At 37.3% G+C, this 19,257-nt stretch overlaps 1 protein-coding gene across 3 annotated transcripts in view; it reads right to left on the bottom strand.

Moving 5' to 3' along the window:
• stau1 (staufen double-stranded RNA binding protein 1) overlaps positions 1-19,257 on the bottom strand; it is a 159,006-nt gene that overhangs the window by 28,319 nt on the left and 111,430 nt on the right. For all 3 annotated transcript variants that reach the window (XM_039734931.1, XM_039734929.1, XM_039734930.1), the window contains exons 14-16: positions 13,029-13,151; positions 7,015-7,094; positions 5,706-5,753 (exon numbers count right to left, since the gene is read on the bottom strand). In XM_039734931.1, coding sequence (XP_039590865.1) covers positions 5,741-5,753; positions 7,015-7,094; positions 13,029-13,151 — 216 coding nt within the window. In that variant the 3' untranslated portion in view covers positions 5,706-5,740. The remainder of the gene's footprint in view (positions 1-5,705; positions 5,754-7,014; positions 7,095-13,028; positions 13,152-19,257) is intronic.

Genomic DNA, 19,257 nt, shown 5'->3' with positions numbered 1-19,257 from the left:
GACAGCAACTGAAATTGTAGTGATGCTTGAAACTGCTTTTAAAGAAGGAAGCTTTACACAGGTCTACGAGGGGTTTTCATGTTTCAAATGAGGGGAAATGTCAATCGCCATATTCATTTATATTATTGTCTGCTGATCTTCTCCTTTATGTATTTGGATGTTCACTTGCTCCATGTGACTTTTTCTTGTTCTGGCATATGAAAAAAGAACTCAAAGGAAAGTGTTTTTTGTACTGTGGAGGAAGTCAAAGAAAAATTGCTACCGGCATTGGACAACGTTCCTCTTCAGCAATTCAAAAAATGTTTCCACCAGTGAGAAAATCGTTGGGACAAGTGCATTCATTTGCATGGAGAGTACTCTTCTCATTGAAGAAGACTAAAGTTTAAGTAAGTACAAATTATTAAAACTTTTTTTTTTAAATTTGTTATTTTTGGATACCCCCTTGTGTGTGTGTGTATGTATATATATATATGTGTGTATATATTTTTTATATGTCAGTGTAGTTTCTAAATGTGAAAATAATGATTATATGGGTGGTATGATGAAATGTTGTTATGGGTTGTAAACACTGCCATCTTTGTACAGAAAAAAAAAATTGCCAAATAAATACTAGATGATTCTAGACAATCTATGGAAACTGGGTAAACAGGAACAAAAAAACAAAATATGCCTTTAGCTGATGTGATGGGTCTTGGTCAGAGGTGAGCGACATCAGTCCAGTTGCTTAATTAGAAACCAATCCTTGCCAATAAGATATCCAATTTAATTTCATGATTTGTTAGTGTTTTAAATCAGCCATGTCAGGTTATCCTTATATCGTATTTTTTTTTCTTTCCAAAGTTATCACCCAAATGATTGGAAGCCTATAGCAGAAGAGTAATTCTCTGTCATTTTAACTTTTTCTCTTCAATTTCCTTCCAAATATTTTATAAAACCAAAAAGTTCATGATGAATATGGACAAACGTAAATGAAAACAAGTTAGATGAAGAACTGCTGGTTCTTTTGACATTTGCATCTTACTGCTAATAAGGAGCAAATAAAAACCAAGAATGCTGCTGTTTAAGACCAAAATAAGCTAATAAAGGTGGCAAGTGTTAACCAGACAGACAACTAAAACGAAGCATAAAAATGCTGTTTGAGGAAGAAGTACTTCATCGTCAATAATTGACCTCTCATTAAGAAACTGAGTTGGAACATAAACCAGCTGCCATTGTGGTCCTGCAGGGCCGATGTTGCTCACACCCCTGGTCTAGGTTATAGAACTGTAAAAAGATTAAATAGTAACAGAGGGATTTCCAAGAAATGTTAGAAACCTGACAACTAGTGAAGGCTTCTTCAGAAAAGTAACCATTATCATACTTTGCTATACTCTTCTATACTGCGCTCCATCTTGCTCTCTGCTTCATTATAAACCACTCGAAGAAAAATTTTGAAAGAATTACCAGTTTTTAAAAAAGATTTTTTTCAGTTGATCTTACTGGAGTGAATAAGCAATCAACATTTAAAATTAAAAAAATTTAAGTGCAATCTTTCCTTTAGTTTTGCAGAAATATTCTTTAGTTTTGAAGTTGCACTGTAAACACAATTAAGTTACTATTGTTAAAAGGCACCCTCTGCTGGATACAACGCAACATTTTATTGACATTCAAATATACAGTGATCCCTCGCTATATCGCTTCGACTTTCGCGGCTTCACTCCATCACGGATTTTAAATGTAAGCATATCTAAATATATATCATAGATTTTTCGCTGGTTCGCAGATTTCTGCAGACAATGGGTCTTTTAATTTATGGTACATGCTTCCTCAGTTTGTTTGCCCAGTTGATTTCATACAAGGGACGCTATTGGCAGATGGCTGAGAAGCTACCCAATCAGAGCATGTATTACGTATGAACTAAAACTCTTCAATGATATACGATGTGCTTCCCACGCGGTGCTTGATTGTTTGCTTTTCTCTGTCTCTCTCACTCTCTCTGCCTGACGGAGGGGGTGTTAGCAGAGGGGCTGTTTGCACAGAGGCTGTTTGTCTAGAAGATACGGACACTCCTCTAAAAAATGCCGCTTTATTGCTGTGCATCAGCAGACTTAAAAGCCCAACAGCACGTATTGATTTTTTGATTGTTTTTCTTCACGCTCTCTCTATCTCTCTGACATTCTCTGCTCCTGACGGTGCTTGTTTGAAGAGAAGATATGTTTGCATTCTTTTAATTGTGAGAAAGAACTGTCATCTCTGTCTTGTAATGGAGCACAGTTTAAACTTTTGACTACAGGGTGTTATTTCATGTCTAGAAGGCTCTAATAATGTTAACAGTGTGGGAGAGTTTATAAGGGCTTAAAATATATAAAAATAACCATACAAACATATGGTTTCTACTTCGCCGGTTTTCACCTATCGCAGGGGGTTCTGGGATGCAACCCCCGCGATCGAGGAGGGATCATTGTAATACTCTACTCTGAAATAAACCAGGATAGGGTTACCTGAAGTCACTAAGGAAAAAGGCACGGTGAAGTAAAGCTTCAGAACGTTTTCTCAATAACATCACTTTCTCTAGGCTGCGGAAATGTGGCATTTTTGTGCTGCCCTAATAACAATAGTGGTGTTCTGTGTGACGTGCAGGAATTTGATAAAGTCAGCTCTTAGCGATGTTCTGAAGTTTAATGTGTTAGAATTTGGGCTGGTAAAAGACGGTTACCGGCTTGCTATATTGGGAACGCGAACATGAAGGTGGTGTTTGGTTGGGAGATGAAAAAGGAAGAGTGGAGGGGAGAAGAAGACGAAAGTGAACCAAAAAGAAAGGAAAGCAGAATTATTGAGGAAATAATGGAAGCTTAAGAAATGCAGTACAGAAAGAATGAAATCCCTTTTTATTTTTCTAAAGGTGTACAGTATCACTGAATACATCACATCAGGCAATGAGGGAGAAAGCTGCCATTTCAGATTTTTTTAAGTTTCAATAAGCCACAAAAATATGGCAGACATATTGATTCTTATATCAGTGGTTGTATATCATGTAGTTACTGGGACTTCCCTGTCCACGGAAAACAACTGCAACCCCAGAAGCCCTTGATGAAGAGATTCAACTGGTCTATGGTGCTTGTTAGCAAAAGGTATACAAACTGCAGCAGGCACAACCTGACATCTACTGATTGACGCTACAGCGTTTCCATTTAACAAGTAGCCCCTAATTTGGTTGAGCCACCCCTAGGTATTTCAGAATTAATGGTACATTTAAAACAGGGCTAGAATAATTAAAATTGATAAAATAATGGATGCAACAGGCTAACATGAAAAATATGATGAGCATGATCTTTTTTTATTTTGTTTAGGCCTTATTTTATCACAAAACCTGGATCTTTCCCAGAATTTTAGATCACTATGAACTGGCAAACATAGTATATGATTATTGATGACTAAACTAGTTATGCTGCTGTACATTTTTACGTGCTTCAAATAAATATATGCCATACTACAGAAGTCTTTAGCCTCTTGACCAGTCCTGATATGTATCAACAAAGTGTGTGCAAGCTTACCTCAAAAAACCTAAAGCTATTATTGTTGCATATTAACATGTGGCGATTGAATACTTTATGCAGACAGCACATTTCTTTTTTCTCCTTCTTAAGTTTCTTTAGAAATTAAAACAATGCACATTAAAAACACATTGAAAATAATTTTAGTTACAATGCTTTGAATTATCACAGGATTTATTATTCGGTTCCATCACAAACTTTTTTAAGCGGACTGAACACATCGTGTTCAGTGTATATAACTAGTCCGTTATGCAAGTCACCATAATACGTACAGTAAGATGTTATATGAAATAAAGACATCATTGAGAATAAACAGAGACAACAGCAAGAACACTTTTATGACTATCTCTCAGCTGGATATTATTTCCTGTAACTAACAGAGAAAAAGGGAAGGTAACATATGTTTACTAAGAACATAGTAGTTTTTAATTAAAAAAAAAAAACTATATGAAAACAAACAAAGGAAAAACATTATAAAAGTCTACTCTGTCCTGCATACAGAAAGACTGAGAAACAACCAGAGAGCTGCAGACAAAGACAAAAGAGTTAAACAGAAGATAGCGGGTGGGGCTTTGTACACAGCACACAAGATGATTGAACATTTCTGCTTTATCTGAACAGTGACCCTCATTGTGGTTCCTTCTTGTATTCTATTTATTGTATGCCTGAGGAAAAGTGGCAGTGAAGGAGTTTGGCTTTAGCGTCAGTTACAATTCTAAAACAATCCATTTAAAGGAAGATTGCGCCCTCAGATAAACAGAATAATAAATTACAAACATATCTTTCCTACAGTGTTTTATTAACAGTTATTTTCATGGTTTCAAATATAAATAAACTTTAAATATGTGTGTGTGTGTATCTCTCTATTGTAAAAAAAAATCCTGGAAAGGAAAAGCAGGGCGACGATACCTGATCTTCTCGGAAGTTCTCGGAAGACACTTAAAAGACCCGTGAGACACAAACAATATCAAATAACACTCAGTTGTGTAAAGGCACGTAGCACACACAGATCCTGTGCTCTCAGCACATATAAAGCATATAAAGGACAATGCGTAAAATATGAAATGTCAACGAAAGAAGAAGAAAGAGCAAAGAGAAAAGAGACCCAAAAGCGTTGGAGAGAAAAAAATACAGATAAGAGATTATGAAAGCAGTGGAATTCGAAAGGTTCAAACAAACGATGGTGTGATACACATGCAGGGAAAGGTAAAGAATATGAAAGCAGTAAAATTCCAAAGTATTGTAGCATCCCAGCCAGGTTGAAGCCTTTTTTGTTTTAAGTGACTGTTAGGTCCGATTGAGGGAGGGCGGAGTACAGCACGGAAGACAGCAGATGATCCAACGGCACATCCTTAGCATGCGTTCAGCCGCCACCCACCTTGACAATGTGAGCAGCATTATACGTCCTGAGAAAGAGATTTAACCATGCCCGGGGCTGAAAATAAAGGGCAAGTATTGTTTTTACAATGTCACGTGAGACAAGACAGTGAGACATCATTTAAAACAAGTCCACGGACATCTAACCTAGAAGTTGTTGGATTGCTGTTGGCAGACACGCTTCATGTGCTCCCAGCTCTTAAAACAACGACAAGAGACAACCAAAACACGCAGCCCGCCAGCAACAAAAAGCCTACAGATAATTAGAATGCTTCTCCTTAGCGTGCATTCAGCCAAACTAACCTTCGCCCCCTCCACCCTACCCCTTCACAACGCGAGCAACAGAGATGCGAAGTGGCAAAAGAACAGCTGCTGTACAGGCTTTGAAGTGATCGGGCAGCGAGACAAGCAGAACAGGCAGCTCGCCAGCAGCAGAAAGACAGCACATGATCTGACGGCATCTCCTTAGAGTGCGTTCAACCTCAACCGCTTCACAACGCGAGCAGCGTTATACATTTTGTGAGAAAGAGATGTGACCATGCCCTGGGCCGCACATAAAGTATTGTTTTCACAAAAGTTTTAAAATAAAAGTGAAAATAATGCATATGTAACAATTCCCGTGAAAAAGTAACAATCTTTTTAAGTGTATATCCGGTAAACCAAACCCGGGGGAGGGCGAGGAGGGGGCGGAGCCTAGTCTTAATTAAATGAAATATCAAAACAAGAAACCATCAAAATATTATCCTAAGAAATGTACTGCTCTACTGAAAGTTTATCAACAATTTTTACACTTACCTTATTGACAAAGATGTCTGGTTAGACAAGAAGCACTAATCAGCTTTCCTAAAGTTAATTAAAAACAAAAATATATAAATAAATTGATTAAATCTGATTTATAAAATACAACAAGACTGACAAAATCACCCATTGTTTGGATGTACTGGCTATCATTTGACTACTTTATGTCATGTTAAAGGACACAGTAAGTAATTAATTTATAAGTGGATAATTAAAAATTGATAATCATAAAGTGGTCACTTTAAAGAGCTGAAATGACTGCATTTTAAAATGTATAAATAAAGGTAAATCATTGAAAGATAGATAAATTGTATTCTGCACTGTTCACTTAACACTGAAATATGTTTATAGAAGACATATTTTGTTTTCCAGAACAGTTTACATACAGGCCTTTAAAGACTCTAAGGGGCAAATGTGAACAAAGAAATTTAAAAAATCACAAATGATACCTTTACTGAAACTATAGAGGCTAAAACTACTTAAATGAAATGTCTTCTGATGTCCCTCTTAACCATGAATTAATTATTTGGAAGAAAATATTTACAAGTTAAAATAAGCTGCACCTCCTTGATGGAAAATGTTCTGAAATCAAAAGGTTCACCTGTAAGAAGTATTTAAAATGATAATATTCAAATAAAATAACCAGTTACAGGCAGACATGTTTTCTCAACATTCAGTTCAATGCCATTTATTATTATAAAGCATAATTCCACTTATAAAATATGCTGAGATACACAAGTCACAGGAAGCAAAAGCTTATCAAGAGAAAGGCATGAACATTCCCTGAATAGGAAGCCAGAGCAATCACGTTAATACAAAGCATTATACTGTACCTTTATACTTATGTTTTTCTCTTATGTTTAAAGTAGGTGGGGAAAATCTATACAAACACATTCAAGCTCCATACACGCAGCACATGGGACAGAATTTGAGCTTCGAAGCAACACAGTTAAAAACATTTGGGCAGACTTCACGAAAATATTATGTCGTTAAAATAAATTGACTTTCAGCAAAATATTCAAAGTTTCAAGTTACTGCGTTTTGCTGAGTTGAATGCATTTCATAGTGCGATTTCCTTTTACTGCAAAAACTACCTTAAATGGTCACAGTTCTGGAGTATGGGCATGTGAAGTCCTGCCAGGATAGATTTCATCTCTCCATAATCCTTAAATGGAAATGCAGCTTACAAAATGGATGGATGTAACTGATTTTAATAAGCAAGCAAAAATCTGACAATATACATTAAATTACATAAAAGATACAAGAAATACAGTTTCTATTAATTTAACATTTAAAAATTACTCACACTGACATTGGTCCATTTCCTGTTTTATCATTTGTTTGTTGGTCCAAATCTGACAATAATTTCAATATATTAAGGGCAGCCTAGGAAATAAAAAATGATGGCATTAATTGTCTTTACAATGACTGTAGGATGGATGGGCAGATTTAAAAGTGTAACCTGCTAATCGACTGCTTAACCTAAACTAGCATAAAAATGATACTCTGATTTATTCATATGTACTGTTGGTCAAAGTGCTGTAATTAAAAAGAACACTGTACATAGATATACATAAAACATAACAAAAGCTAACCATACATTGCAAAACTATAATACAATGTACTTTATATAAAAAGCAATAATCATTTATGTTTTTGATTCATTTGCTAAGTCATACCATTAGGAAGCTTATTATAATCACTAGTTTCTATTGGTTTAGAAACCTCTGTGTCTTGAGTAGGCCTGAGTGAACTCCACAAAGTTCACTTCACAGTGAGTTTGACAAAACTGTGGAAATGTCTGGGAACTTCGGCAAACTCAGAATAATGCGTTGAGGTCAATGAGGAAGAAGGAACTGAACTACTTTTGAATGGGTGATAATGGTCTTCTACGTCTTCTCTAGGGCTAGAGAGGCTTCTCCCAACTATGATAAACCGATTATTGTGGCCAAAAATGTGACCTGAGCTGTGGGACAGACAGTGCTAACCACTGTGCTACCGTGTCTCAAACAACAAAAGATGCAGAAGGAATGATAGCCACTGATAAAATAAAACAAATGGTAGCAAACTAATAATAACTTTAAAAAAAATCTTTGTATTCATAGAGATGCAGTCTCTGAGGCACTGATTGGCCATACCATGCAACATTCTTTTTTTAAGTTGCACTTAGCTGTCCTATCTATTTTAGCTTTGATCTATCTGTGCAGGTGCTTTGCAATTTTTTCTTCATTTAAGGTGATAGAAACACCTTATAAACATTATTAAATCTTTCTTTTTTATTATTATGATTTCTCAAGGTCTTGTGTGTTTTCTGAGGGAGAAGGGTTGGCCTTTTTTTAGGTTTGTTTTGTCTGTCAGTCTGTCAAAAGCTTTTTCAGCATCTAATGAAAATAGAACTATAGGTGGCATTTAGCAGTGATCCCTGCTGATAATACATAACAAGTGAAGAAGATTATCCACTGCAAAGTGACCCGTGATTGAAGCCAGTCTGATCTGTATAAAGGAGCTTTACATGCAACGGTTTGAAGAGAAGTGGCTCCAACTCTAGCAAGTAATTTAACATCAGAGTTCATCAAGGAAAGTGGACTGCACTTGGAACAACCTATTAGATTCTTAACTGGGTTAAGAAGAAACGAGAAGATGACAGAATCTATATTGGGATGACGATGCAACTTCGTTACATTGAATGAAGACCAAAGACGAAGACTGTCATGACCAAAATGTTGAAATCAGTTTGGATCGTATTTCATCATGCTCCTGCGCCTTGCCTTTAGTCAAACAGAATACAGCCTGCTTAATTTCATCTGCAGTTATCCAAGAGTTTAATAACTCAGAGTCACTTTGAAATAATTTTAAAAAGGTTTACAGTGGTGATGCATCTGTTGCTTCAGGTGATAGAAGAGGGGTCATCGGTGTACACTTTGGAGTAAAATTCAGCAAATTGATTATTAATTTCAGATGGATTTCTAAAAAGAAAACTCAGTGTAGTCTTAGTGGAATATATAGATGTGAAAGCGTCACAACTGCATAGCCTTAAAGCAAGTCATTTTCTCAACTTATATGTTGGTTAGTGTTTAGTGTGGGTACGGAGGACTTGAAATTCAGCTTGCTTTAAAAGTCAATCATTGAGTTCTACCCTAATCTGAGAAAAATCAGACTCATAATGGTGATAAGATATTAAGGAGCGGGCTTGTGGTATAGCGGGTCCACAGCTCACGTCAAGAGGCCAAATTCAAATAAATAATCACTGCGCTTGCAGCTTAGCGAGGGGGCATGGTGATTGTGTGGCTGAAGCGGTTTCCAAGATGATTCGTGATGTGGGCTTTTCTCACCCAAGTGCACAGGTGAGAAACCGTTTGCATCCGTGATGGTTCTCTGGACTGCTGATTTGCCATAACTGCCACGTCCTCTTAATTAAATAGAGGCGCAAGGCGGCCTTGCGGCTAGAGAAGGGAAGAAAGGAAAGAAAAGAACGGAGGTTGCAGGAGAAGGCAGGAAGCAGGAGGTGAAAGTCGGTGTGGGAAAGCAAGCGAGCGAGCAAGTGCAGGCTCGCATGCAGCTGAATATGAAGCCTGGGTGTTGGGCCGACACCCAGGGAGTAGTTGTAGTGGTCGCTCCCGCAGAGTTTATTATGAAGGATGGGAGTGACTGGAAGGTGGATGATTCTCCGCAGAAGGCCACGGAAGGCAGCAGGAGTCGGGACTTTGGATGTGGTTGTCCCCAGTGTGAGAGACCTGGTCGTTGGGGAATCCCAAGTCGCTGTTTGGTGGAGCCTACCGGAGCCAGGGATCACTAAGGCAAACCGACCAGCATGGGAGTAGATTGAAGGTCAGCTGCAGGTAGGTTGACTCCCCTATTGAGAAGCCCAGATGGGAGAAGCAGGGGAGCTGCCAGGTAGAGAAGACACTGGGCTTGTGTTGTTTTTAAAAGGCTGTTTCCTACGTTATTTTAACCTTGTTGTTTTTAGAAGATTTTTCTAATGGATTTTCACCTCCACGATTTCACAACTGTTTTAATGGATTATTTATTTATTGAATCTTTGAAGGACTGCACTTTATTTAATTTGAACATTGTTTTATTTGTTGTTTTTAATAAAAGCACTTTGCACTTTTGCACCGTCCCCTTGCTATGTTGTGCCTCACTGCCTAGCTCATCGGTAACATTACCGACTATGACGGGTTCAAGGGCTCCCAGAGGCAAGATGGGAACATGGAGTGAACCTGCATCGTCACAGGGCTCTCTCAAGTTTATGGCAGTGATTTTCAAAATCAGATACAACTTTTATAAGCCTTACGTGTGCAATGGGCAGCAAAAACAATAGAAAAGTCTCTTAACGTGCATATAACATACATACTCCTTGAAGATGCACTGCACTCAGGGTCACACCGTGACTTTATTTTCAAGTCCTGCTTGTGCTATTTTGCTTAAATTACATAGCATCCCCTGCGCAGTCGTTAAAGCCCAGCTTTGTGTAGGTGTCGACTTTAAATCAAATTATATTTGCAGTTGGCATATCAGTGTGTTTTTTAGCGTTTTAACCACTAAAAAACTGACAGATTTCACAACTGATTAAAGAACTTGAGACTCAGGTCTTAGTGTTGCAGTGCACCATTCCCCAGTGTAAAACAGATTATCTTAACAAAATCAAAAACATTAATAGCTTACAAGCAATTAACATGATTTATTTAAACAAGCCTATGGAAAATAAATTGAAAAGTACTATATTATTTTGTATATTCTAACTAAAATGCAGGCTGTGAGTCTTTATACCAAGGACTGTTAAGAAATTAAACCTGGAAGAAATTCAGATTAAATCACTGTTGTGTAAGAGAGCAACCTACTAGTATGGATTAGCAGACTAAATCATATACAATGCATAAATTCAACCCTCAGAAATTTGCACCAAATGAAAACCTTTGTACAATCTGCTGTTCCTTCAAAGTAATTTTATCTCAGGCTTACCAACCAGGCAGTGTTATTCATTGAAAGTCAGTTGGCTAAAATGTTGGACTTCAAAGGCGTAATCACTTTACACCACTTCAGCTGATGTCTGGCATTGTGTATGGTGATCTTTGGCTTATAGGCACAGAAACCCATTTCATGAAGCTCCTCACACATAGTGCATGTGATGATGCTGCTTTCAGAGGCAGTTTGGAACTCTGTTGTGAGTGACACTGATGCCTGAGTGGTTTTATTAACTGCACTGACCTCAGAAGCATCATAAACTAATGTCTTAAGCACTGACATGATTAGAGCAAAAATACGTCTAGTCAATGGTATAAATTTCCAAACACTGTTTTGTAATGATGGTAGTAGTGCAATCTAAATAAATATTGAAATCTATGTGTTACTGCTATAAACACTATAGCGAAAACTATACTGTAGCACATACTTCTCCCAGTACACAATCTATACTGGTTATACCCCAGCCATAATTGCTAGTACATCAAAGAGTTCTACTGCACTGCATTGCAACCTATTAATTGTTGCAGAGCGTACAAGTCTAACACAGTGAACAAGGTGTATGTTGGTGAAAGCACAATGTTCAGTCAGAAAACTGAGGAAAAATGTAAACTGTTGCTTTATTAATTTAATCTTCTAAATTGTGAATGGGTATCATAGACATCTTGACTGAAAAGCACTCGGCAGCTGGAATGGTCTTCTCATTTCAAAAGAGCGGTCATAATCAAGACAATATAATATCTGTTTAGACATCCAGCAGGGGACCCCTACTAAACTGTTTCATATGGAGTGTGATTTCAAGACATCATGCCCCAAGTTTTTCATGATTTATCACTCAAAATAGTTTTAATCGGCATGTTGAGTCCTGCACAAGTGACACGCATTATAATTACCAGGCCCTGAGACACCACAGATTTCACTTCCATCAACTTGTTCTAAAGCCATTGTTCCCTTCGACAGTTCTTCCAATTTGTGGGGCAAATGCTAATAATCGTCCTAGCTACAACATGCTTATTCAGCCCTTTGCCATCTACTCCACCACTGCCATCACCTTTCACTTGTCTTAACTCCTGCATCTTTCAAACTCATCTCCTATACACAGCACACATTTACTCTTCTGTACTGTATTTCCACTACTTTTTACTTCATACTCTTAATATTCCAAAGCACTGCCCCTATACTTTCTCCTTCACACCTCTTACTCACTATCTCACCTACACCATCCCTGGCACTAAGTTGGTTTCTCCACATTACGTTAATAATAAAACCATGAAAAAATGGCTTTCCCAACTTTTTTTTTTTTTGATGTAGGCAGGAGGATGCACTCACTGGTAACTATGGGCTGTACAACACCCATGCTTAGTAAAACTCATCTTTGTGTCTCATCATCATCAAGAGTGACCGTGAGCAGATTTTATGGTTGGATGTCCTTGAAAACTGTGAAGTATTTCATACCTTTGCTTCACCCATGCAAGATGCTTGAAGACAGTGCCCAAAAATTATGCAATGATCTTCCTGCCAGATGACTACTAGTCTACTAGTAGATTTTGCAGATAATACCACTAAATGCATGTAGCAAGAAGGTTATTTGTGCCAGCTGTAATTTGTGAAATTTATTTCACAAAGACATGCAATTCAGCTGAGAGAGAAACTGCCAGGGAGATTGACAAATGGCAGCTGCAAGTCAGGTTACAAAGATGGGCAGAAACATGTGAAGGACACAAGCAGGTTATTTCAAAAGGTGCTGATGTCTGCTTGACCAATATGGTTAAAAAACCCAGAGTCTGTGAAGGTATTAATAATTAGCCAGTTCATCTGGCTGAATGAATATGTAATTATGAGAGTGTTTATAATGACAAGGATCCAGCACGATATCAGAAGCATCTCACCATGCCGCCGACATTCCTTGTTGCTAAAATGTGTCAGCATTCTCCCACTTGGCTCCTCTTAACCTTGAATATGTATATATACAGGATTATGCATTATATTCTGGGAATGAATGTTATCTTTTAAAGCAAGTTAAATACATATACCTCTTTTTTTTTTTTTTACTATATTTCTCTCTTGTAATGGTTCTATTCAAGAAAGACATCCCAGGGGAAAAAAAGAGTGCCCCCTGCTGGGTACAACGGGTTAATTTGTTTCATTCTGCGTGTATCAAATTGTATTTTCTGAAATCCATATTTAACTTCTTATAGTTTACTTAAGATTATCTTGCCAAACATTTCAACGTATAGCATACATCTGTAATTTTTCTTCTAACTTTCCTTGGTAAAGGCATATGATTAAAAATATAAATAAACAATGGTTTTATTATTCGAATATAGTTAGATTAGCCAAATATCTCAAACTTCTTACCATATCATGGCATGATTCCACATCTTTACCAATTCCATGACTGATGAGGGGTGGCTGAGAAGAACAGTTTATCAAAGAAACAAATTCATTTTTGTTGTTCTTGGGGAAATCTTTATACTCCACCTAAAAAAAAAATGAAGTACAGATTTCATTATTTCTCTCATACTACATTACTGTGTACTAATTTTACAGTTTCAGTGCTTTAAAAACTACAAATGACAGATAAATCTTTGTTTTTGAGCGTACTTCTAAAGTGACATGTACATTGTTGGAAAATAGCTAGAACAGTTTATGCTGAGCATGGTGTGTTTTTTAACCAAGGGTAATACAAAAAATGCTTCAAAATATTACACACGTAACCTGCTTGAATTTATTTAAATCTATTTTTAGATACACAGAATACTTACACAAGAAAACAAAAAACAAAGAAAGAGGTAGGGAGCTAGGCTTTGATGAAAGCAGGCCATTCACTACAATAAAATGTATTAATATCTGTTCATCAATAGTTCCTGAACATTTAGAGATCTGTAGGCCTGAACTTGCAACTTTCAAATGTTCCAATCAAGTTGATAGATAGATAGATAGATAGATAGATAGATAGATAGATAGATAGATAGATAGATAGATAGATAGATAGATAGATAGATAGATAGATAGATGAATAAATAAACACTACCAATTGTATGTGTTCACTAGAACCTATACCAACAGCATCACATCCATACTACACTGGATGCCAAAGTTTGGCTAAGCATCTAGATGGGTTTTCTGGTTCATCTCCCTGCCCTTTCTTTCAGAGTGCTCAGGATAATTTGTGTGTCTGTTATATCACAAATTAGGTTATTTGTTAGGCTTTTTTTTTAGTATTGAATTTAGTATTTTACTCTTGTTTATTGTCCTTTCTTCTATTTAAAGCTTTGTTATCTGTTTCATTGTTCTATTCAGGAAAACATTGTATCCAAAGTTACATATACCCTGCTGTGTTCTTCTTTTGGAGACTCTGTGAAGTTATTTGAGCATGGGAAAGGCACTATATAAATAGAATGCATTATTATTATTATTATTATTATTAATCCACACAAAAACAACAGGGAACATTAGGTTTGGGGATGAACAATACTGTAGATGACCAAGCTGAGGAGGAAGGTTTGATTTTTCTCTTCAGCAACATCTTGATGATCTACTCCTTTACTTCTTGATTATTTTTCTTTTGTGCACCAACACTCTACGTCCTGTGACAGACAGGGATCTGGTCAATGGCGTGCTTATGGTGACACACCACCTCTGTATGACCAATTTTGTCTATCCACAAATAGGACGACCACTTAAGCAATGGTTGAACTGCTCCTTATTGTTCCAGGATACTCCTCTCTACTGGACATGGATAATGTAATGGATAATGCACTAAGTTAAACCAAAGCAAAATTAAGTACCTGTTCCGCAGACAGGCGGCAATCTCCCACTACACCTTGTCATCTTGTTGTATGCCATGTATGTGTACTGTAATACAGACTTTGCCACAACAATCATACATCTATATCATCAGTTGGTAGAAAATTAACAGTTGCATCTGCACCTAACTGTTCATTAATTATCTCTCATAGGCTGTTATTAACGAGTGGAAAAAGTGCTTCTTGTGTTTACAGTGGCATCTCCTGCAATACTTTGTAGCTCTACTGGCACCACCAACTGAGAGAGGTTGGCCTATTAGTTGCCATAATTCTTTTTGCAGTATTTAGGAAAAGGTGCATCACAGGATGGAAGATCCCTACAAATCACAGGTGCCCCAATAGAAAACTTGCCCTTTTCCAATGTATTCCACAGTTTAACCAAAGCATTAGCTGTCTTCAGGGATGCAGCAATTCGAGGAGCAAGCATCTAAACAAACATCTAAAATCCCACTGTAAAATTTCTTCTACCAAAATGATTGTGTTAATTGGGTACAATACACAATAAAACAATCTCTAAGGGACAGAATTGGTTTCTGAACATCGAACTGGAGCTATTTTTTTCTTTTCAGTAAAAGAGCTCAAGAAAGTAGTGAGAAAACTCTGACCAGTTACACAATCTTTTCTTCACAGCATTCCATCAACATTAACACTGAGAAAAATCTTGTGGGTATCTGTTATGTTTGATTGCTCTCACACAATCTTCATACTTCCTCCCTCAACTGCTTCTTCAACTTTTGTGTTGAAGGTCCGGAAACAGAGAAAACAATACAAATTGGTCAATTTCATACAAAACTTGTAGGTTCTACACTAACATATTGATTTATGTGATGTTTCTTTTACTGATCACTTCTCTATAATGATGGATTTGAATATTACTGTTGATGTTGCTACTACTAATTGTGCTCCATGCTGTTCTCTCTTTTTAAATTCTGCTATTATATCTGCTTTTAAAACCATATTCTCTCGTCTTAATGTACATGTTCAATATGATGGTATTGATGATTCTTTGAAATAGATTAATTCTGTAGTTAAGAGTTGCTTTTTCCAGCTTTGTCTTTTAGGTAAGATCAAGCCTTTTTGATCTTCTACGGATCTTGAGAAAGCTACTCAAGCTTTTATTTTTTCTCGCCTTGATTACTGCAACTTGCTGTATTCTGGGATTAGCAAATCCCTGATTCACAGGTTACAGTTGGTCCAGAATGCTGCCGCTCGCTTTCTGGTTGGAGCAACAAAGTCTGATTCTGTTTCTCTAATATTAGCTTCTTTACACTGGCTGCCTGTCAGTTTTTAAAACTGATTTTAAAATCTTATTGCTTGTTTTGAAATCTTTACATGGGCTTGCTCCTGCCTATTTATCTGAATTGTGTGTTTTACACCAGCCATCTAGAGTTCTTAGATCTTCTGGTCAGTTGTCTCTTGTTGTCCCTCGAACCAAGTGTAACACCAAGGGGGACAGGGCTTTTACAGCTGCTGCTCCTCGCCTGTGGAACTCTTTACCTCATCACATAAAGGAGTTGTCTACAATTGAACTGTTCAAAATAAGATTAAAGACTCATTTCTATTCACTTGCTTTTTGTGACCTTCAGTAATACTGATAGTTTTTTTAGTGTGATTATGTAATCTTACTCCTATTTATTATTTACAGTATTTTATTTATGTTCATTTATTTTATTTCTATTTGTTATTTATGTTAATTGTATGTTTTTTCTTCTTTCATTGTAAAGCACTTTGGCCACAGCATTCCTATGTTGTTTTAAATGTGCTATATAAATAAATTGACATTGACAGCCTAGATACTTTTCAGCTCTATGCTTGGAAATTTTATCATCCAACAAAAGTCAAAGACATGCACATATACAGCAATGAACAAAAAAAGAAAAGTGAAGCTGACCCGATGTAAAGTTTTGATTATTTTTTTTGTTTTGTTTAATCACTGTGTTTGATTTACCATTGGCACATGTGACATTCATAGAGTGTAAGTGTATGTGTTTGCCTAGTGGGGTAGTGTTTTAAGGTGAGGGTGGCCTTTTGAGTTTTGATACTGTGGGGCCTGTGGGGATTTTAATCTGTCCTTGTGAATGGTGAAAATGTGATTCCCATTGTACAGTAGGTGTTCAGTTTTGGAACACCTTGTTCATTAGTGAAGTTACAGTCCTTAGGGATGATCTTGGGTCTCCTAACACATATCTTAATGCTAGCAGAGTGTCAGAAATGTTTTCATTTGAATTGTCCTCATAAGACTGAAGGGCACATTCGGACACCACACTGGCAGTTTTGTTATGGCATAGAGATCTTTAGGTATTTTTTGTAATGCAGGGAGGTTGTTCCTTTTGTTCTGGGTTGTTTTCTTAGGGGTTCTGAAACATGGTGAATCCAAATGTACAATTTCTTCCCTATGTATTTTGTCTAGGTGGATGTGAATTTGTTTTCCTGTGATGTCATTTTGTTTAGACTTGGATGCCACATTTTCACAGTCGCATTGTTAGAATGCAAGGATTCATTGGAAGGGATGCTTTCCCTGGAATATGTGCTACATGACGTTGCTTTAAAAGCAGATGCTATCTTCTATGCAGTGTCCAAGATCAACTTTGATTTCACTTTCACATTTTGGTTTTCACGATAGTACTACTGGCTTTTTAGTTTTTTGATACATGCTTGGTTTGACTGGCATTCCTCTCCTGGTTCTTTGCCACCTCGGTGGTTACTCTTTCCTGACCTCACAGTGACAAACCTGTAAATGTAATGGATGGAAAAAAATACATTTTCAGTTTACCATACATAATTAAATGTATGTATTGTGATGCATTATCTACTTATAATGTATTACTTTTGGGACCTGCATGGAGCTCAAGCTGCATTCGTGTGCTCCAGAGAGATGGTAAATCGAAGTTGCTGGGTTGGAAACTCCATATGAATGCTCTACAAACTTTTAGAAAATACAAGTCGGAAAATACAGACAAAACAAAGTTACATAAATTGTCCTACTTGTGATGCAACACTGACTCAATTGTTTAAAATAAAAACATATAACTTTGTCAGTTCAAAATGCTATTTTTGGTTCAAACTGCATTTGGACCGAAGTGATATATATTTAATACATTTATTTTGCCGTTTATTTCCACAGAAAAGCTGTTTATATCTTTTTGTAGACTAAATAACAAATCAACAGCAACTTCTCATTTCTTAGAAAACTCCTCCCAGAAATTTATGTGAAAGCACCGAAGTGGGAAGGTGAAATGTCACCGTTTCACCCCTCATTTGTGACAAAGAAACCGATGAAGATAAATGGAGTACTTTTTTAAGTACAGTGGAACCTCGGTTCACGACCATAATTCGTTCCAAAACTCTGGTCGTAAACTGAGTTGGTCGTGAACCAAAGCAATTTCCCCCATAGGACTGTATGTAAATACAATTAATCCGTTCCAGATTATACGAACTGTATGTAAATATGTAAATATGTGTAAAGATTAAGCACAAATAGTTAATTACACCATAGAATGCACAGTGTAATAGTAAACTAATGTAAAAACATTGAATAACACTGACACAAAACACCCAGGCTCCCTGATCAGCTACACGAGCTCAACAGAGGGGAACATTTGAGCAAATCCGAACTTTAATTTAAAAACCAACCACAAGCGACCAAAAAACATTGCAGGAGTTCGTGCTAATAGCCTTACAGCCCGATCGCTTTTTTTTAATGAGTTTTAAGCACAGCGGAAAAAAAGGAACATTTGAAAAAAGAGAAAAGTAACATTGCAACAAATCATGCTATGAACAACTCCATGTAAACATTTTAATGAGTTTTAAGCACAGGGAAAAAAGCGAACATTTGAAAAAAGAGAAAAGTAACATTGCAACAATTCACGATACGAACTGAAAAAATAACTTTTGAAAAATCCATAATACAAAAACCACCAAGAAAACTAACCTTGCATGAGTCGAGTTCTGGCATGAAGTGAGAAGGAACTGGATGGAAAGGAGGATGTTTTCCTTCAGGTGTTTTCTCTCTTGTGATTTCTTGGGTTTCTGGTGTTTTTAGCTATTTAGCTGGTGGGAGCAAAAGCCTCATGCAGCCATTCCAAAAACAAAGTCCTTGTGACCCAACCCTTCGTGTTTGCCCTCCACATTACTGGCAGTCTGGCTTTGTTTACATTGTGCTGCTTGAAAGCACGAGGGTTCTCAAATTGGTAAATAAATAAACTGGTAAACAGTTTTTCCACCTCTTCCAGCACTTGAAGCATCTGCCTGGTTAACTCTGCAACTCCTTGTGCAATATCAGCTGCTTTAATAGATTCTTTCTGCTTTAGAATTAGTCGAAATTGTAGATTTTGACTTCTTGTACTCAGCGGCAAGATCAGTAACACGAACGCCACGCTCAAACTTTTCAATAATTTCCTTCTTTACTTCTATTTCAATTTTCTTCAAAACTTTCTTCTCACCACTCTTCACTTGCTTAGAAGCCACAGTTAACTGGAAAAGCACATGAAATACTGTAGAACACAAAGAGAGCGCAGGTAAAGCACGCACATCTGACTGAGAACAATGAACAGGGAGCGGCTCTGCTTAAGTGAACCAGCCAGGCAGGCACGCGGCTTGCTCTTCTCTCTCTTAGCTGTACCCCCCTCCCCCTCAGTAGCAGGCAGGCACTACGTGCACGCACCCCCCCCCTTCCCTCCCCCTGTCAGCAGGGGGCAGGCAGGCAGGCAAGCACGTGCAGCAACCTTCCCCTCCCCCTCAGCAGCAGGCAGACAGGCCAGGCTCGCTCTCTCTCTCTC

Source organism: Polypterus senegalus, chromosome 14 (genome assembly GCF_016835505.1).
Source record: "Polypterus senegalus isolate Bchr_013 chromosome 14, ASM1683550v1, whole genome shotgun sequence".
NCBI lineage: Eukaryota > Metazoa > Chordata > Cladistia > Polypteriformes > Polypteridae > Polypterus > Polypterus senegalus.
Note: the sequence above shows the minus strand (reverse complement) of the source record. Positions and strands in the feature narration are given on the sequence as shown.